This window comes from Protopterus annectens, chromosome 9.part0 (genome assembly GCF_019279795.1).
Source record: "Protopterus annectens isolate FY-2018-M chromosome 9.part0, PAN1.0, whole genome shotgun sequence".
Lineage (NCBI taxonomy): Eukaryota > Metazoa > Chordata > Ceratodontiformes > Protopteridae > Protopterus > Protopterus annectens.
The window spans coordinates 204,347,512-204,368,188 of record NC_056743.1 but is presented as its reverse complement, the minus strand read 5'-3'; the positions used below and the strand labels follow the sequence as shown (position 1 = coordinate 204,368,188).

General features: G+C 42.5%; 1 protein-coding gene across 1 annotated transcript in view; it reads right to left on the bottom strand.

Moving 5' to 3' along the window:
* NUP160 (nucleoporin 160) overlaps positions 1 to 20,677 on the bottom strand; it is a 1,498,284-nt gene that overhangs the window by 76,487 nt on the left and 1,401,120 nt on the right. Inside the window, exon 36 of the mRNA XM_044082750.1 lies at positions 13,668 to 13,793. Within this exon, the coding sequence (XP_043938685.1) occupies positions 13,668 to 13,793 (126 nt within the window). The remainder of the gene's footprint in view (positions 1 to 13,667; positions 13,794 to 20,677) is intronic.

Below are 20,677 nucleotides of genomic sequence, written 5' to 3'. Positions count from 1 at the left end.
TCCATCTGTGTTGCTCATCTTCTTTCATTCAATACTGATGGGTTCGATTCTGAGCCCTCGGAACCGAGTCGGCCTATTACCAAGCTTGTGCCAGCCAAAAAAACTCTTGAGCCAAGTCTCTACCCAGAATGCCCTTCTCCGTTACCTCAGATCGAGTTTGCTAATAAAAGGAATTAAAGCCGAGGCTACTTCTGCACAAGTACCCTAGGGCACCACTTAGACCCAAAGCATCCCCCAGGAGACTTTGGAGGGGGAAGGAGGGTGGGAAGTGATGAATGAAAGAACAACACCACAGATGGGACATTATGGTAAGACATGACTTCTTTATCTGATCTTGATAATCTTCCTTCCATTCATCACTGATGGGACAGAATCCCAAGCTACCTCGAGGTTCATGGACAGCCCTTATGGAAGAACATTCCCGAGTACCATTGAGCCGAAGGCAGCTCTCCCTCTGGAGACCAGGTCCAATTTATAATGATTGATAAAGATATGAGGCTTAGCCCAAGTAGCTGCTGCGCAGATGTCATCCATGGAAGCCCTGGAATGGAATGCTATAAATGTTGCCATAGATCTAGTGGAGTGAGCTTTAACTTTTGGCATGGGTTCATTATGGAGGGAATAGATGAAACGTATACAGTCCCTTAGCCATCCTGATAATGTAACCTTGGAAACAGCCTCTCCCATTTTGGGTTCAGAAAAGGAAATGAAAAGCTGTTCAGATTTATGGATAGGTTTGGTCCTAAGTAAAATCTCAATTGTCTATGTACGTCTAAGGAGTGAAGGCAATATTCTCCTCTATTGGCAAAATTCGGAAAAAACACTGGTAGATGAATGGTCTGGTTAATAGAGAATTCAGAAACAACTTTCGGAAGAAAGGATGGGTTCATCTGTAGTGACAGTCTGTCTTTATGAAAGACCAGATAGGGCCTCTTGATGCACAATGCCTGCAGCTCCGAGACTCTTCTGGCAGAGGTAATGGCTACCAGGAACAAAGATTTCTAAGACAAAAACTTTAGGTCACATTTAGCAGCAGGCTCAAAGCGTTTCTGAGTCAAAGACTGAAGGACCAGCATGATGTTCCATGGGCTGACAGGAGGCCTGAGATGACAGGCCCCCTTGAGGAAACCCTTGCAAAGGCGTAAAGAGATAAGAAGGATGCCATCTATACCATTGTAGAAATTGGAAATTACCACTAGATGCAAATGTACCATAGAGGCAGAGGCTCCATTATCAAAAAAAAGTAGCCAAGTATTGAAGCACTGCGGTAACTGGAGCCGAATATAGGTCTATAATGTTATCCTTGGACCAGATGGAGAACCTTTTCCACTTATCCTGATATATAGTCTTCTCGTGGATGGGAGGCCAGAATAATATCTTGAATAGGCGAGGGGAGACTAGCTTGCCTGGCAACTAATGGAAGTGGAGAAACCAAGCTGTCAGCTTGAGACTGGACAGATTTGAGTAAGTAATGAGATCTGGTAGAGGGTCCAGAATCCACGGTGGGTATACTAGATGAGGCCGAAGGAAGGGGAACCAAACTTGTCGAGGCCAGAATGGGGCTATGAGGATCACCTTGCATCTCAACCGAAGAGCTTTCTTTAGAAATTATGGGATCAGAGGGATGGGAGGATAAGTGTAAAGAAGTCCCGTGGGCCAATCGTGGATCAGAGCGTTCTTCAGTGACTCCCCCTCCAGGGGAAGTAGGGCGAAATAGCTGCTGCACTTGGTGTTTGATGGGGAAGCGAAAAGATCGCAGCAAGGCTGGCCCCAGTGGCTGAAGATTACAGACGCCACCTTGGGGCTGAGGGACCACTCGTGGGGCATGAGGATACATCTGCTCAGTTTGTCCACAATCACATTGGAGTTCCCTGGGATATGTGTTCCTATCAGAAAGCGGTTGGAAGCTATCGCCCACTGCCAAATTCTCATGGCTTCTCGACATAGGGGGTAGGACTTGGTTCCTCCTTGCTTGTTGATGTACCAGACCACTGACATTGTCTGACTTAAATGCAATTGTTCCGAAAGGGACAGCCGAATGAAAGGCCTGCAATACTAACAGCACGGCTCTCAGTTCCAAAACACTGACATGCAGTTGTGCCTCTGAGTTGGACCATGTACCTTGGACAGTCTTTCCCTGGAAATGGCCCCCCCACCCGATCAGGGAAGCATCCGTGGTCACAATGGCTGTGGGCTGAGGGGACTGAAATGGGCAACTTCAAAGATCTAAGTCTGGCCTCATCCACTAAAGCAGGTCCTGTTTGCAGGAGTTGGTTATTCGAATCTGGTAATCGAGGGGATAACAGTTTGGGAACCACTGACATAGAAGGAGCCACTGCAGAATCCGCATATGTAGCTTTGCTAGAGGGACTACTGGAATTGACGCAGCAATAGAACCTAGGGCCTGAAAAACTTCCCTTGCACAGACTGTTTGAGATAGACTGACCCAGAGATGAAGCCTCAATCGATGGAGTCTAAATTGGGAGTGATACCAGGCAGGACTGAGTATTAAATACTGCTCCAATGAACTCTATTTGTTGTGTAGGGATAAGGTTTGATTTCTCCCAATGTATCGTTATTCCCAACAACTTTGCCAGAGAGAGAGAGTACAGTGCAGCACTGTTACCAGAAGATGCTCTGTGGGGGAGGTAAGGAGCCAGTCGTCTAGCTATGAAAACACCCGGAATCCTTTTAGTCTCAAGTGAGCTGTTACCACTGCCATGCATTTCGCGAACACTCTGGGGGTGTAGAGAGACAGAAAGTACAGTTTTGTACCTACCATAAATGTAGATGTTCGAGTGCTCATACAGCTGCAGTCATAACAGATGGGGTTATCCTGCCGTCAGGTGGGTCCTCGGTCGGCCGAATTCCAAAGTCTAGTTCCGGCGTCGGTTGTCGTCGCTTCTTCCCTGACGTCAGTGCGGCAGGGGTATAAAAGAGGCAGCCAACGCCATTTTCTTCAGTTTTTCTTGCCCCAGATGTCAGGTGCCCCCAGAAGGAAGGCAAACAATGTTATGCAAAGATGCAATGTTGATAAATCAAAAACAGTAGTTGCAAGCAAATACACCATAAAAGAATTCCCCCAAAAAGGTTATATGAAAAGTGCTTGTCATAAGGCCTGTCCTAAGAGGGGATGGAGGGAGGGAAACCTGGACTGCAGCTGTATGAGCACTCGAACATCTACATTTATGGTAAGTACAAAACTGTACTATGTTCATCGTGCATACAGCTGCAGTCATAACAGATGGGTAGAATCCCAAAGCTAAGTAAGGGTGGTAGGCACTAAGTGGAACTAGGAGGGGCTAGGATGCCCTGCAGGACTGCTGTGACAAAGCCCGCTCTAGATTTTGAGTACAGTGGGAGGTGATAGTGCTTGGAGAAAGTGTGCACTGAACTCCAGGTGGCTGCTTCCAAAATGTCCTTGGAAGGGACCCCCCTGAGGAAGGCTGCAGAGGTAGCTGTGGCTCTGGTGGAGTGGGATCTGATGCATGCAGGCACAGTTTTTTCATAGAATGAGTAACAAAAACGTATGCAGTGGGCTATCCATTTTGAAATTGTCTGTTTGGAAATAGCCTTTCCCTGAGCACCTACAGCATAGGACACAAAGAGTTGCTCAGATTTCCTGAATGGCTTTGTTCTGTCCAAGTAGTAACGAAGTTGTCTGTGAATGTCCAAGGAATGTTGTAGTCTTCCCCTTTGTTTTGTGGATTAGGATAAAAGGCAGGTAAGTGGATAGTCTGATTCAAAGCTACACTGGATATTCCCTTTGGCATAAAGGTATGATTGGTTCGTAAGGACACTCTGTCCTGATGGAAAATGATGAATGGTTGCACAGCCATGAGGGCCTGTAGCTCCGAAACCCTGCGTGCTGAGGTGATAGCCAGAAGAAAGGCGGTTTTCCATGACAAGTACTGTAACTCTGTTGAAGAAGCTGGCTCGAAGGGAGGAAGGGTCAGCTTTTCCAATACGTAGTTGAGGTCCCAAGCAGGGACTGGTGGTTTCCTTGGGGGTTTTAAATTCTTTGCCCCTCTGAGGAACTGCCTTAAGAGAGGGTGAGAGAATAATGGAGGATCTGTGTTGTATTGTGCAGAAATGGCTGAAGCGTGGATCTTGATGGAGGAGAAGGAAAGTCCATTGTTTAACATCTCAGCTAGGTACTGTAAAATTTGAGGTATATTTATTACCCAAGGATTCTGTCCCTTTTCTTGATTCCAGGCACAAAATTGTTTCCATTTGGCGGAGTAAGCCTTTCTAGTAGAAGGTCTTCTGGCCTTCAAGATGACATCCTGTACCTCCTTGGATAGGAGAAACTGTTGGGAAATCAAGGATTTCTCCATGCAGCTAGATTTAGAGTTTTGAGATGGCTGTGAAGGGTTTTGTAGTTGTGCTGGGACAACAGAAGAGGGACTAGAGGTAGGATCCATGGTAGGGAATATGTCAGGCTCCTCAGGAGCGGATACCAGTATTGTCTTGGCCAGTCTGGAGCGATGAGAATCATTTTCGGCCTCTCTGCTCTGGCTTTTAATAGAACTTTGGGCAGCAGAGGAAGAGGCGGGAAGGCATAGACTGTCAATGTTGCCCAATTGAGGGAAAGTGCGTCCACTTTCCAGGCCTGTGGATGATAGGTCCTTGAACAAAATTTTTTCAACTGGCAATTTCTGTGGGTAGCAAAGAGATCCATGTCTGGCTGTCCCCATGCCTGAGTTATCTTTGTGAAAAGTTGAGGATGCAACTTCCATTTGTATGGATCTGTCATATTTCTGCTTAGGTTGTCCGCCAGTGTGCTTTCCTTCCCTGGCAGGAATTGTGCCTGCAGTTAAATTTGCAATTCCAGTGCTGTGTTCCATAGGGTCATGGCTTGCCTGCACAGGGGGTATGAATGAGTCCCCCCCTGTTTGTTTATGTACCACATCACTGTGGTGTTGTCTGTCCTTATCAATAGCTGGCCTGGATGCAGTAGGTCTTTGAAGGTCATAATATCCTTTTGCACGGCTAGCATCTCCTTTTGGTTGATGTGAAGGTGCTTCTCTTTTCGGGTCCATTTTCCCTGAATGCACTGATCTGTCATGTGTGCTCCCCAGGCGTAGTCTGAGGCATCTGTTGTGATGATATGAGTTGCTTGAGGTACACAGAAAGGAAGACCTGTGTTTCTTTGGCAAGCTTGAGCCCACCACAAAAATTCCTTTTGAAGGCATGGAATGAGTGGGATAATTGTTTCCAAGCTGTGGCTGTGTTGAGACCATAAGTTTTTCAGGTACCATTGAAGTTTCCTCATATGCAGCTTTGCACATGGGATTAGTAGGATGCAAGATGCCATGAATCCCAGAACCTGCAGGATTTTCCTTGCAGTTAGCCTGGTGTAAGTTGCCATTTTTCTGAAGTATTGAGACAGTTGCCCTTGTTTGTCTGGCGTGAAGTAGGCCATCTGGGTGGTTGTATCCAAGCTGGCACCCAGGAAAATTATTTGTTGAGAGGGTATTAGTTTTGATTTCTTTTTGCTGACTGTGTATCCCAGGAAGTTCAACAGTTTTATTACAAATGCCAGGTGCTGCAGTAGTATGTCCTTGCTGTCCGCTTGGATCAGGCAGTCGTCCAGATATGGGTAGATTTGTATCCTTTGTAGTCTGCAGAAGGCGATTACTGATGCCAGGCATTTCGTAAACACTCTGGGCTCAGTAGATAAGCCAAAGGGCAATGCTGAGAATTGGTAATGGGTTGAACCTGCAAGAAATCTGAGGTATCTTCTGCAATCTTGTCTGATAGGGACATGCAGGTATGCCTCCTTGAGGTCCAATGTTACCAGCCAAGACTCCTTGCCCAGCATGGGAAGAAGCTGCTGTAATGTGAGCATCTTGAATTTTGGCACCTGTAGATATGTGTTTAGGATGGATAGGTCTAAGATAGGTCTCCAATCTTTTGTCTTTCCTCGATACCAGGAATAGTCTGGAATAAAACCCTTGACCTTGTTCTTTTGCAGGTACCTCTTGAATTGCTTTCATGTCCATGAGAGCTGAAACTTGTTTTTGTGCCTCTGCCCTTTGATTTTGTGGCAGGTTTGGCATGCCTCTCATTTTTGGAAGGGTGCGAAAGTGGAACCTGTAGCCTCTGTCTATAATGTCCAGAATCCATTTGTCTTTTGTAACAATATGCCAATTTTTTTGAGAATAATGTCAGTTTTCCGCCAAAGGTGCTGCCATTAAAGCTTTGCTTGGCAGGTGTAGGGGAAGTCATTGTGTCTGTTTTCTAAAAGACTGTGATCTATCTTCTCCACCTCTTGGGGTTGGTGCTTGCCACTGTCTGGCTCTGAAAGAACCTTGAGGTTGCCCTCTGCCCCTTGGGCACCTGTATCTGCCCCTTTGAGGTCTGTCCGTGGCTGGAAAGGACCAATTTTTTGAAGGCCAGTTTCTGCTGAAACGTGGAGGCTGTACCTGCAGGAAATCTTTCACTGTTTGCATTGATTTCGCTTTTTCCTCCATTTTCTTTAGCACCTCCTCAGCTTTAACACCAAACAATACATCTTTCTGAAGAGGTGCATCTAATAATTTAGCTTTGACATGATCTGGTAAGGTTTGCTCTTTGAGCCAAGCATGCCTACGTATAACAGACCCCGTAACAGCAGCTCTACACGAGGCCTCTAAAGCATCAAAACCACACTGCAAGGTATGTTTACCCACTTGCTCTGCACCCTACAACAAATCCTGCAACTCTTTTAAATCTGGTTGTTCTGGTTGTGTCATCTTGCTTTTCAGCTGAGATATCAAAAACTGCTGATACTTTAACATATGGAACTGACAGTTTAATGCCCTCATGGTTAAAGTGGCCGAGGTGTACACCCCCCCCCCCCCCACCTTTCTACAGCTCTGGAATCTCTCTCTGAAGGTAATGGATTTTTAGCAGTAGAGGCCTTAATTCCCTTGGGACCCTGTGAAATTGTTTCTGGGTCAGCAGTATGGCTTTTATATAGGAATTGGTGAGAGTCAGGAACCCGGTAATACCTGTCTGGTTTAACAGGAGCTGGAGGCAAAGAATCAGGATTAAGGCTGGCTTCTGTGTACACATCATCCAATATATCTAAAACAGGAGGGATAGCCAGAGGCCTATGCTGGGGGAGCAGAAGAAATTCCCTGAGCCTTTTCTTGGAATCTGAGTAATCTTGGCCTTCCCAGTGAAAGTGTTCCCTCAATGTATGCAGGGTTTCCCAAAAGAGAAGTCCTCAGGGGGGGAGACCGAGGGAATAGACTCCTCTGCATCAGAGTCTTCGAATGGAGAACAGGCATAATCCTGGTCCTCAGATAGTTCTGAGGTAATAGAAGCTTGATCTGAGGAAGGGTAGTCTTCCTCTAATCTGGGCCTTTTGTCAGAGGGGGGTTGAGAACCCCTGATAAGAGTAATCAAATCCTCAGCCATTTTAAGCATCTGTTTTTTAGGCATGGTGCCTTGAGAGGGGGTCTTAGGAACCTGTTTTTTGGTTTTCATGGCTGCTTTAGATTTAGTGAAGGCTTTAATGGAGAAGGAGGAAGGCCTGAAGATCCCTTGAGAAATGGCAGGCCTGTCTAAATTCTGAGTTTCCCTGCCAGGAGTGGCGTCGGGATCTGTAGTGGGAATGGGGGCCGAGGAGCCTGCGACCTCGGGTACTGAAGACACCGGTAATGCATTGTCATCAGTACTCAGGGGCTGCGTAGGCGCCTCGCTGAGTACCGGAGAACCGGTAGTAGGCCTTAGCGTGGTTTCAAGTAGGTAGTGCGGACCTCGTATGTCGGTCCTTATCTTTGCGTTTTTTGCTCAAAACTGGAGTCGGAGTATCCGACGACATAATATAATTACATTTTTTGCCAAAAAAGTGAAGGGTGAACTCCGCCCGACGCTTAATAGTGCGCTTATTGAATCTAGCACAAAAATGGCAGGCCGAGACGTCGTGGTCTGGGCCTAAGCAAGGTATACAGAAAGAGTGGAAATCCTTATGCGGTATTTGCTTCCCACATGAAATGCAATTATTAACTTTGTCTGACATCTGTCTGAGGCAAGAAAAGTTTCCCCAATGGGGTACTTAGCTTTCAAGAAGACTTCGGTTGAAATACTTTCGTAAATCTCAGGAGCTGGCCGACCGGCACTTGCGAACTGCTTCTGCTTCGGGCACCGCACGGCAAGAAAGACTGGAGAAAATGGCGTCGGCTGCCTCTTTTATACCCCTGCCGCACTGACGTCAGGGAAGAAGCAACGACAACAGACGCTGGACCTAGACTTTGGAATTCGGCCGACCGAGGACCTGCCTGACGGCAGGATAACCCCATCTGTTATGACTGCAGCTGTATGTACGATGAGCATCGGCAGGGCACAGAATTGGTAATGACTGGCTCCTAGCCGGAAGTGAAGCAGACTCCTGGAGAGTTTGCCCATCTTGACGTGGTAATATGCATCCCGGAGATCTATAGAGCACATCCAATCGCCTTCTCTTAAAAAAGGGAAGGATGGACTGAACTGTGACCATCCGAAATTTGGTTTGGGTGACAGACTTGTTTAAACTGCTGAGATCCAAAATGGGTCTCCAGTCCCCTGTCTTTTCCGGCACCAAAAAGAATCACTAATAAAATCTGGAATCACGCTGGTCTGGTGGGACTGTTGGATGACTCTTTTCTGAGACAGCTTTATAATCTCTGAAGCTGCTTCTTCCCTTTGACTGGGTGGAACGTTGGGAAGTTTTCTTGGAAATTTTGGCTGACAAGAAAGCGGAATGGTGTAACCTGTGGTGATGATGTTCTGCACCCAACGATCGGTGGTGACAGATTGCCAAGCAGCTTGGTGCAGGGAGAAATGACCCCTGACTGCTTGCAGAGGTAAGCAATCGGGCCACCCCTCAGGAGCGCTAAGGCTGTCCAGAGAAAAAGAGTACCTGGAGCCTTGGTTATGAGGACCCCCTCCTGCCTCTATAGGGACATATTCCGGATTTGTTACCCACTCTTCCAGTATCATCACCATGTGAGGCACAGAAAGGACCCTGAGATTTCTTATGCCACATTTTCCCACTCCTCTGATTCCTGGAGAAGGTATGTTGGGGGATGGAAAACCGTAGGCCTAAGGCAGACAGGGTTTTTCTGTCTTGCTCGCACCTGGCTAGCGTGTCCTTCACTTTGGAGCGAAGAAGATTCAATGGGAGCATTCAGAAAGGAAGACTTGAAGGAATCCGCTAGGTCACAAATACACATCCAGGCATGATACCTCATAATGCCTGAACCTGCGGCTCTAGCTGCCCCTGTGGTTGGGTGCGATAGCAACCTCATGGACAAGTTGGATATTGATTCCAGGGTTGCGAGCTCTTTGGCCACTTTGTCCCTGACCTAGTCAGACAACTGTCCTGCGAGCATCCCAGAGAGTTCAGAGATCAAGTCCCTCTGGAGCCTCATAAAATGTGCCAAATAATTCAGGGGCCGTATGGCAAAGGTCTCTAATGCAAAAACACGCTTCCCAAGTCTGTCCACCGCCCGGGACTCCCTGTTGGGTGGATGGACAGTGGGACTTTCCTCAGCAAAGTCCTTTTTTGTACCCACCACCACAGCATCAACTGGTAACCCTTTGGACCAGTACGGGTACTCCACGGGAGGGGAAAGAATTTTGTCTGGTCTCCGAGAGATCGCCTCAATGGAATCAGGGTTCTTCCAAGCGTGCTGCATGACAAGGCGGGGTCACCCAAGAGGTAGATGGCCGGGCACGAAAAGCCTGCAGCAACACGGACTCCTCAGACAAAGGGTTGTAGGTCTTCCAGTCACCTCTCTGCTTTAACATCTCCAGGATGACCATGGGGACCCTTCAACATCATCGTAATTCATGTCTTCCATTAAGGACTCCTCGGGTGACTCCATCTTCTTTCTTTTGCACATCTTCTTTCGAGGGGGCTCCTCAGTGGGGGTCTCTGAGGAGGACTCGGAAGAGTGGGTACCCTGAACAGGGGTGTCCTGGGGGGGTGATCTGTGACAGCTGTAGCTCAGGGGGGTGAAAACTGGGGTTCAGACATCAAAGGAGTGTTGCCAGAAGCAAGAGCCCTTTCCATCGCGCGGAAAACAGGCCCGCCCGAAGATGGATGGGAGCCCGAAACCGAGATAGACAACCTTGTTACCAGGGTCATACTCCGCTCCGACGAACACGCCCCCATGGATGGCGCCTCAAGCAGGATTGGTGCAGACGTGGCCATCGGCGCAGAGGATGGAACTGAGGAGAGAGGTGGCTCCGTACCCTGGGGAGACACACCCCTCTCCTAATCCCCAGACTAAGGAAGGACTGGTTCAGCGGGAACCAAAGACCAAAGGGGCAAACCCGGAGCCGGAGTGAGATGCACCGTAGGCACCGAGGTGATGGGTTTCAAGAAGGATGTTGGAGCAGAAGGCTTCGGAACTGAGACGATCTAAGGAGTGCAGGATGGAGACACTGGATAAGGAAACCCAAGTCCTGCAGGTGGATGGGTCTTAGAAAGTGAGCGCCTGGCTAACAGCTGGTCTACAAGATGCACCACATCATGTTCCGAAAGTCTCCTTGTGGATCTAGTGGATACTCCAGACGGAGGGTCAGGATGTTCGAGGAATGGGCTATATGCTTGGACCAGAAATGGATATACGGAGGGGGAGTATCGGGTCCATGGTGCAAGGTCTGTTGGCACTGAAGTCTCTAGTTTCAAGACCAGGAGTAAAGGGGTCAAATCCAGTGAGGTCAGTACAATGCTCGGTGCCAAAATGGCACTCGGAGTGGAAATGGTCAGTTCCAAAATGGAAACTAATAGTGTAGTCGAAGTTTGTGCCCTGAGCCGAAGTGGCTACAGGTGCTGAAGTCAAAATAGGTGCAGTAGGGTCTATGATCGGTGCCGGAGGCAGGACTGGTGCCAAAACAGGCGTCGGTATCAAAGGTTTTGAGATGGATGGAGCCAAAGAGGCAGATTTAAGCTCCGTTGATAACTTAAGGATCTTAGATTTCCCAAGCTTGCTCTTATCACCCGATGGTGAAGAAGGAAAAGAAAGGGATCTCTTTTTGTCCTTAGAAGGAGGGGTTGAGACCTCTAACGCAGAAATGGCCTCTTGAGAACGGAGACTTGAGTAACCCTTTTAGAATGAGTTTATTTTTGCGCTTATTAAGAGTGTGTTGGCTGAAGCTCTGACAAATGTCACATGGAGGCAGCACCAAAAGGTGGGCCACTCCCAAACAATATAAACAGTCATCATGAGAATCACTGTTAGGTAACTTGCCCTTACCAGAAAGTACAATGCTTAAAACCTGAAGTACCCTTCTTATCCGACATCTTGGTAGAAAAACACCACAGGTCAATTGTACAATCCAACTGCAATGAAGTCAACTCCCTTCAAAAAAAAAAAAAAAAAACAAAAATATAACAATACACTGGTATGTAGAGAGGAAAAGGGAAACACCTGAATAAAGGCTAAAGCTAACAGGTTAAAGAGGAGAAACAATACCAACTATGGTACTGAAGAAATACCACAAGGGTAAGGGAAGAAAGGCCGTACCAACAATGGTACCTGAAAGTTTACCAATGGTAACAATGGGTAGAGGAGAGAACAAGGTTAGACAGAAGAAACGATACTAAAGATACTAATAGTTTAGTAAAATATGAAGATATCCAAAAATGTTTACACAAATCAAAAAGGATTTCACTTAGTTGAGAGCTCGGCTGAAATGCGGCTTTACGGCTATGTGGCAAAACAAGATCTGAGGTAACAGGGAGAAGGGCATTCTGGGTAGAGACTTAGCTTCAAGATTGTTTTGGCTGGCGCGAGCTTGGTAATAGGCCGACTAGGTTCCGAGGGCTCAGAATCAAACCCATCAGTGATGAATGGAAAGAAGATTAAAAACATCAGATTCAAGGGTAGCTGAAATAAGTGCTGAAAACATATCCAAATGTCTCCGGAGAGTCCAGACAGGAAAATCTTCACTTTGCTCTTGTAAATCTTCCTAGTAAAATTTTTCTGGGAAGATGTAAGGATATGATGTATCATGGAAGAAAGTTTGGAATGACTAGCCATCATTGGAAGTGGAGAAAGCATGCAACTTGAGGGTCCAAATATCTGGGTGAGGTATCCTCAACAGGTGAGACAGAAGGTCCTGAGAAGGATACAACACGCAGGGAGGGTGTACCAGATGAGACCACAGGAGGGGAACCATACCTGTAGAGTCCAAAATGGAAAGATGAGAACAACTTTGTTCCTCTGTTGAGATGCTTTCTGAATAAACTTGGGAATGAGAGGGGTGGGGGTGAAACAAATAGAGGAGACTAGAGGGCCAAATATGAATCAGAGAATCTCTCAGTGACTCCAATTCTGGAGGGATGAGGGTGAAGTACTTGATACACTTGGATTTGTGGGGAGATGCAAAGAGGTCACAGCATGGTTGGTCCCACTGGCAAAATAATCCTTTCGACCACTAATGGGATGAGAGCCCATTTGTGAGGGAATAAGTTGGACCTGCTTCAATTGGTCTGGTAGCAAGTTGGACTTCCTTGGAATATGCATTGCCAATAGAAAGTGGTCAGAAGGGCTTGCCTATTACAACACTCATAGTGCTTCTCGACATAAGGGGTAGAGTACCCCCCCCCCCATTTGTTGCTGTACCACAGCATCGACATGTTGCCTGTATGAAGAGCAAACATCCCTGGAGGGAGAACACCTTAAAATACCTGCAATGCTAATACAACTGCTCTCATTTCCCAGACACTGATGTGAGGACTGAGCAACTAAGACCAAGCATCCTAGACTGCCCTCATGTAATGCGTCCCTACCCTAGTTTGGAGACGTCTGTAGTCACTGTGGTCTTCTGTACAGGAAGGAAAAAAGGGTGGCCCTGAAAAACTTCTTCTGCACGGATCCACCAGACTATGAGTTCTCTGCAAATCTTTGTAATCCAAATCAGTGCAGTCAGGGGGTTTCGTCCTACTGACTACTGTACTGCAAGCATCCATTGCTATACCCTCATGTGAAACCTTGCTAAAGATACCAGAATTATGCAGGCTGACAAAGATCTGAGAAATTATAAGACTAATCTGGCTGGAGTGAGGGAAGACAGAGAGAGAATATGTGATGCTGTACATCACAGTAGGGGAAATACTCCAAGATAATGCAATCTTGGAATTGGTATACATCAGTCTATTTTCTGTGGATCACAATCACAACATTTAAATTTTCACTGGGCATCCACGCATGTATAATTACACTGAAGCTTTAAAGAAGCTTTACCGATGTTGATATTAAAGTAAATGTTTCATTATTCTCATTAATTCCCAATTTTACTGTTAAGCTGTTGTAATCAAATGACATTTTTCATAAACAAGTGCTATGTAGTATTAAGAGATGCATCATATTATGAATCAACCAAAGATGATACTGTATAGTAATAGTTTTGTAGTCAACTATTATTGCCAAAATCGAAATATGCAGGGCATGATACTTTATCTCTCCGTTTCCAGTGTAAGCAAACTCTGGCCCATTTGATGAATATGTCATTAAAGTGCATGCATAAAGAAGCAAATAAATAATCCTCATTATATGCTATTGAATTCTAGGTTTAAGGTTTTCTGAATGACAGTCTCTGTAAACCAACGCTGAGGTAATCCAAAGATAGAGCTGTAACAGAAGCTGACATTAATGAAAAATTGCTATTTTTTAAATGCCTCTTACCTCAATGCCAAAATACTGATGTCCCTTTCCAAGCAGTGCATCCACATACTCTACCACAAGTTCAGTAGCTTCCTCCAAAAGATCAAAGTTCAAGTACAGGCGGAGTAAGCCAGCAGCATTCACCTGCTGTGAAAAAAAGTGCATTAAAGACCATCAATTTGTAGTTTCACTTAAACGTGAAGGTAAACCATGTCAAATATGCAAAAAAAAAAAGTCAGTTGTATGAGTTACCTCTTGTTCAAGATTTAAGGTAGGTGTTACACAACTTAATGACAGGTGTGCTCTTACTTTAACACAAGCTGTAATGGGACTAATCTTGATGGGTCTTTGCCTGGGTTTTCTACCAAATACATTTTAACAAAAATGTGGAAGATCCAATATCTGGACAAATCCATGTGCTCATACTAACAAATGTCATGACATAATGCATAGGACAAACAGCAGCATACATCTCAGAAATATCTGCCAGTTTGCCATCCTGTCACAAATGAAGGTCTTGCTGCAAATCAACAGAAGACAATGAGGATCTGACACCTACATCAACAGTTTAAGTGCTTATATGACCAAGTTCCAGTAGCTGTGGCTAGTGGGAAAAATGGGACCATTGGTAAGAGAAAGAGGAAGGCTATTCAAGATCCATCAAATAGGTCATCTTTTTACAGTGAGGTCTGGTGGTCTGTGCTTACAGAAATATTACTCAACGGACCGATATAAAACATCAGATCAAATTGTTATAATGGGTAAACAAGTGCCTGCCTAATTAGCACTGATGCTAACCACTGTGCTATGAAGGTCAATATCAGTCAGTTACCCATCCCAGAAAAATGTTAATCAGTATTAAAGGAGACAGTCAGAAAATCACTATGAACCTGATCTACACCATCAAAATCTGGATACAGTATATGGTTCAAAAGTGCAAGAAAACATTTAATTTTTTTATTGTTTTAAGACAGGTGAATAATGCTGACATGCAGAATATGGTGACAGTTCACTATAAGAAGCTATACATCATAGGGTTTATTTAAAAATAATTACTATATCGCAATTTAGTTAACAATAAATGACATACTACAAAACATAACATAAGGTGGTTTTCTAAAAAAAGCATCCTCATTTCATTGTTATTTACACGGTAGGAAGAACCGCATCGTTATTTGCAAATATTTAACTGGAGCTAGTACAGCTTTTTTTCTGTAATACATTTTAGTATTTGCAATAAATGTTAATAAACTCTTTTGTTTTACAGAAAGCACAGATTTACAAAAATGTTCAGAAAACATGTTGCTACAAATTCTCCTTAAATGGAAGCTCAGGAAGGGCCATATTAAGAATATTCAGAAATTGATATTAACATTACTAAAAATACTTATTTAGAACTTAAATATGTACATAGTTAATATTTAAAGGTATTAAATCCTTAAGGAACGTCATTCAATCTGAACTTTTAGGATGCCTGGGCTAAATAAAGCACATAAAATAAGTTACCAAATACTTCTTATACATCAGTCCTGGGTGACTTACAGAAAAGACTACATATATACCAAATGTCCCTTTGTTAATACACTGAGAAAAGAATTAGATGCACGACACTCTACGGCACCTCGGAAATATGAAATGAATCTCCAAACACCAAATAAAGGAAATAAAAGATTTATTGAGTTGAAGCTTCTCACAAGCTTTTCGTCGGTTATAATACACCAACTTCTTCAGAAACTCCATAAAAGAAACGGAAACAACGTCACTCAGTCACCAACCCTTAAATACCCTTACATATTTGTATGAAAAATGTGTTGAAATAATATCGGATACATTTAAAAACATAGTATTGGTGTCAGGAAAAACTGAACCAATTAGAAATGTAAAATAGATAAATGTTACATATTTAATAGACAAGCATGTGTACAACTTGCTAGTTTTATAAAATGTTGACTTTAAAATTTTAATATGAAATGACAATATAGACCGTCAATCGACCCTGAATGTCTTGCTGAACAATACTACTACAGACTACAAAAAACTAAACTAAAAACTACTGTATATAGGGAGTTTGTGAATATCTGGAAATCAAATTATCAGGGTAAATAAAAAAGATGATGGGTAAAAAATTATATATATATATATATATATATATATATATATATATATATATATATATATACACACACACACATAGTGATTTAAAATATATAGTAATTGGAACAACAAAGATACACACAAACCATTTGAATATATTTGAATGTGTGACACGGGATGAATTACTATAAAATAAAATAAAACTATCTTATTTTTAATATTATACATATATAAACTGTATGGCATGTTAGGAATCAACTGGCAGGCTAAATACTTATCTATTTAGACTCTTAAGTTTCAATATACATGTTATGGATAATCTGCCATTAATGCCTGGATGATGACAGGCATCCAATCTCAGTTGCCAAATCAGTTCTCTCCCCTCAAGAATGAGTGAATCGTCTCCTCCCTTGCCATCCGATCAAACCTGGTCTATGGCTGCAAAAGAAAATTAATGTAGGGGCTTTTCCTTTACATGCTTTGCTAAGGCGTTCTCCACCTTACCCTTCCTAATAGCGTATAAATGCTCGCAAATACACTCTTGTAGTTTTCTTTCGGTTTTATCGACATAGAAAACTGGTCAGTGGGAACACTTGGCCAAATAAACAACTCCTGAACTAGAACAATTAAACCTGCCTTGTATTCTATATCTAGACTCCCTTATGACAAAGGTCGACTGCACAGAAATGTGCTTGCAATAACGGCATATGTTACATTTAAACATGCCTACTCTTGCCTCCGAGAACTTAGCTTTAGACTCCACAATACTTTTAAGGTTTTGACCTCTTCTAAAAATTATCTTGGGGTACTCTACTTTACTCTCCCTGAATGACCCCTCCTGCGTAACAAAACTCCAGTTTTTTGGTATGATAAAGATGATGCCCTTGACATCCACATTATACGTTAAGTTGAAACTACAAGGATAAAATTTATTGGCTACTGAGTTGGATGTATAATTATCCTCACGTGCATTGGAAGAATTTAGGATAGGTACATAGAAGCCTGACACCCGCTTATTATGGACTTCGCAAATTAAATCCAAAATAAGATCTTCCAGGTATCCTCCTTTAAGGAAAAGACTTTCCATGAATTTGCATTCTTCAAGAAAGTCACTGTCTCTAGTCACCATTCTTGCAGCTCTCGATGTTATTTCAACACATTTTTCATACAAAGATGTAAAGATGTAAGGGTATTTAAGGGGTGGTGACTGAGTGACGTTGTTTCCGTTTCTTTTGTGGAGTTTCTGAAGATGTTGGCGTATTACAACCGACGGAAAGTTTGTGAGAAGCTTAAACTCAATAAATCTTTTATTTCCTTTACTTGGCGCTTGGAGAGTCATTTCGTAGTTCCTGAGGTACGGAGGAGTGTCGTGCATCTAATTCTTTTCACAGTGTGTCTGCATTACCTTAGTGTGCCTTTGTTAATACAGACAAGAATATTTCCTCCCTCTCGATATAATAACAATGTCAAAGCACGATGGATTTGAAGGATGTGAGAGTACAGGTTAACGTATGTGGGTAAAGTAAGTAATGAAAATAAGAAACATGAAAAAATAAATAAAGTATAATTCCTAACTATAAATAATCTGAATATGAGAAATGTTCACTATTTCAATGAGTAATAATCTGAAGGAACAATAAAAATACAGATGAAAGCCTGGTATGAAAATAGAAAAGAAGCTAGTAAAAATATAGTGTTCTTTTAGGAATTCCAAAGGTCTAGTTTAAGAAATTGAGTTGTATTATAGTAGCATACCAACATAGGTTTAGGAATGAAAAAAACAAATGCTTTTGTACTTTAAGTTTAAGTCTACAAGATGAAAGTTGCATGTACTAATATACAGGGTGGGTAATATGTGATGGATTAACAGCCACTGTTTGAGAGTCAGTTTTAGGATGAAAACCTGTAAGTAATCTGTAGAGAAAAAAAAATGTAGTGATTTCTGCCTTTGTACTGTACATTATTTATTTTCACTTTCTGCAGTTATGGACATTAAGACGATAAGACAGGTACTAATAATCAAGGTGTAATACGTGCAGGCAGAGCTAATTCACTATAAACCCAAAATATATACCTCTGCCCTCGGAGTTAAAAGCACAATACACAGACCACCATCAACACCACGGTGATTAGATAAGGGAGAAGATAGCACATAAAACATCTTTAGAATAAAATATATTAACATATTCATATTACATTTGTTTTATGTTCTATCTGATTACTTATCTGATCACTGTGGTGTTGCTAGCAGTTCACGTATTGTGGTTTTAACTCCAAGGGCAGAGGTACAGCTTTAGGATAAGACAGGTGTTATTCTGATCTGAGGGCACATCGTGTGTGAATAGGGACTAAAAAGGTAAGAAAGCGGATATGCATATAAAATAAATACACCACTCAAGCAGGTTCAGTTTTATTGACCAACAAAAAGATTTTGTTGATTACATTAAAAAGAAAAGGGGAAGGAAGAAAGTACTCTGGTCTTCCGTATCTCCTGACGATTCTTTTTATAGGTGGTTGACATGACCTAAGGCCAGAATTAAGCATTACATGTACTGGAAAAGATCACAAATACACAGTGCTGAGAACAGCTAGATGTTATACATAAATTAAGTAAGACATGAAGGAAATGTTTTAGTCGCATCATTTTTTTTTAAATATCTTCATTAAAACATCACATTTTAAGCATTTTAAGTTACAACACGAGTTCACACACAATAATGGAAAACATACCTTAACGGTTTCCATTACTACTATTGTACAGTAAACAAGCTTTATTTTTAACAATTTCCATTCACTATAACATTACATAAATTTCTCATTTCTTGCCTCTGCTAAAATACTTCACACCTAAATCACATCTATAAACAGCATTAATATAACAGTTCTCATCCTAACAAAATTTATAGTCCTTATACTTTTACTGCTGCCTTGGAGTAATTTAAACTGGAATATACTGAAAATGCTCCCTCTGTTTAATGTCATATTAGAATTCAGCACAATGTTCCTAAATATTCTAAATGGCCAAGCTCTAGTGAGACAAAAAGGGAGTCAAAATACAACCCTGCCCCTTGTACATCCTGAGCCAATAAACAATTTGTGAGAATAGTAACATGGTTAAACCTAGCAAAAAAATCTACACAATCCCTACAAGAAACCCATCAATGCAATTCTAAGCTGGGTTTTTATGCCTTTAGGTATTACAACCACCAAAGCTTTTTTTTTTTTCCAGGATGTTGGTGCTTCCCCTCCTTTTAAAATGCTGTTAAACAGAACCTTCCAGATCGGTATCACTTTTCCCGCCTAGCTTCCAAACTTCCACCAGAATACCATCTATCCCTGAAGCCTTATCTGCATATTGGTTATACATCACTGTTTTTTCTCTCATCTCCTCCTATCTTAACTGTTAATTGTTGATCCTCACCTACACCTAACCTTGGAATAGTCAAGTCTTCCATAAATATTTCCATGTGTGCTTTTTTTGATTTCCCAATTTTTCTGCTTTATGCAATTTTCCATAATATTTCCGAAACATCTCTAATATCTCTAAGATCTCTGGTTATTTTTCTTGTTGTAGGCTCCCTATGTCTGGCAACAACCCTTTCTGTTGCCCATGTCTTTCTGTTAAAGGATTTGTGTTCTGAAGTTATCAAAAACAGTTGCTTAACAACAATCTTTCTAAATTCATGCATACTACCCAGGTATGCTCTTATTTTCTCTTTAGCTCTCTGCAGTTGCACCTCTTCTTGTTCTGTGACATTTCCCTTATTCTGCAATACATTTTACTTTTGTCAGCTTCTCTTAATTCTTGTTACTTCTTAACCATATCCTCTTTCTGTGGACTGCAGGCCAGACTGCCCTCTACATCAGGGACTGATATCAAAGTATAGGCAAAGAGAAAGGGCTTGGGGAATCCGAAGTGGAAGCCTTGCAATGGTTGAATCAAGAACAAAAAAGGGATAATTAGTGCAGCATATAAAATACTGCATGCTAACTACAGGAATTAATTAGAGGAGGTCAGAGACGACTGAGAAGTGAGATTAGATATGCAATTCACAAATAAAACAATGGGAGGACACATGTATGGTTCCCAAATATGCAACAAAGTCTAGAAGATTTAGGATTTTTGCATGGAAGTGTTTGCATAGGTACTTTTTTACCCCAAGCAGACTCCAAAGTATTTTTCCTCAGGTGGATGGCAAATGCTGGAAGTGTGATGAGGCAGTCAAAGGTACCTGGGAACATACATTTTCGGAGTGGAATGAGTTAGCAGACTTTAAAAACTCTCTACAGAGTACTCTGTTAGAAGTACTGGGCAAGCAAATGACTATAACTAAGGAAATTATTTTTTGAGCTGGGATACAGGATCCAAATTTCCTAGACAAAGTAAAGCCTTAAGTTAAATTTTGGTTGCTGGTTACTGGAAAATGGAAATCAAAGTCTAAACCAACTGTATTTGGCATAGTGAATATTTTAACGGAGAAGGACAGAAGTGGGACCTTTAGAAAAGGGTAGGAACAAATTACATAGAAAGAATGAAAATTGTGTGACCAATATAAGCAGAAAAATGTTTTGGAGGTATGAGGTTTAAGAAATGAACAATTTATTTAATGCTGGATTGACTGTACTGTATAGAAGAACGTGGCCCTATCACATTATCGAAGTTTCAAAACTTCGAACATCATACAGCCGAGACCATGTGATCGAAGTTTTGAAACTTTGAAAATAAAATAAAATAATTTTCTTTATGTTTTTACAGGGGGGCAATCCCTCCTGTGTCCCCTACATCCCCTGCTAATTAAATATACCAATTTCGAGATTGAACTACAATGAGGAAAAAGATAAATTTCCTGTTACGTGCTGTACGGCGATCTCAACTCAAAACATTAGAAATTTTAAACCTTCAATCATATGATCCTGGCCGTATGATGTTCGAAATT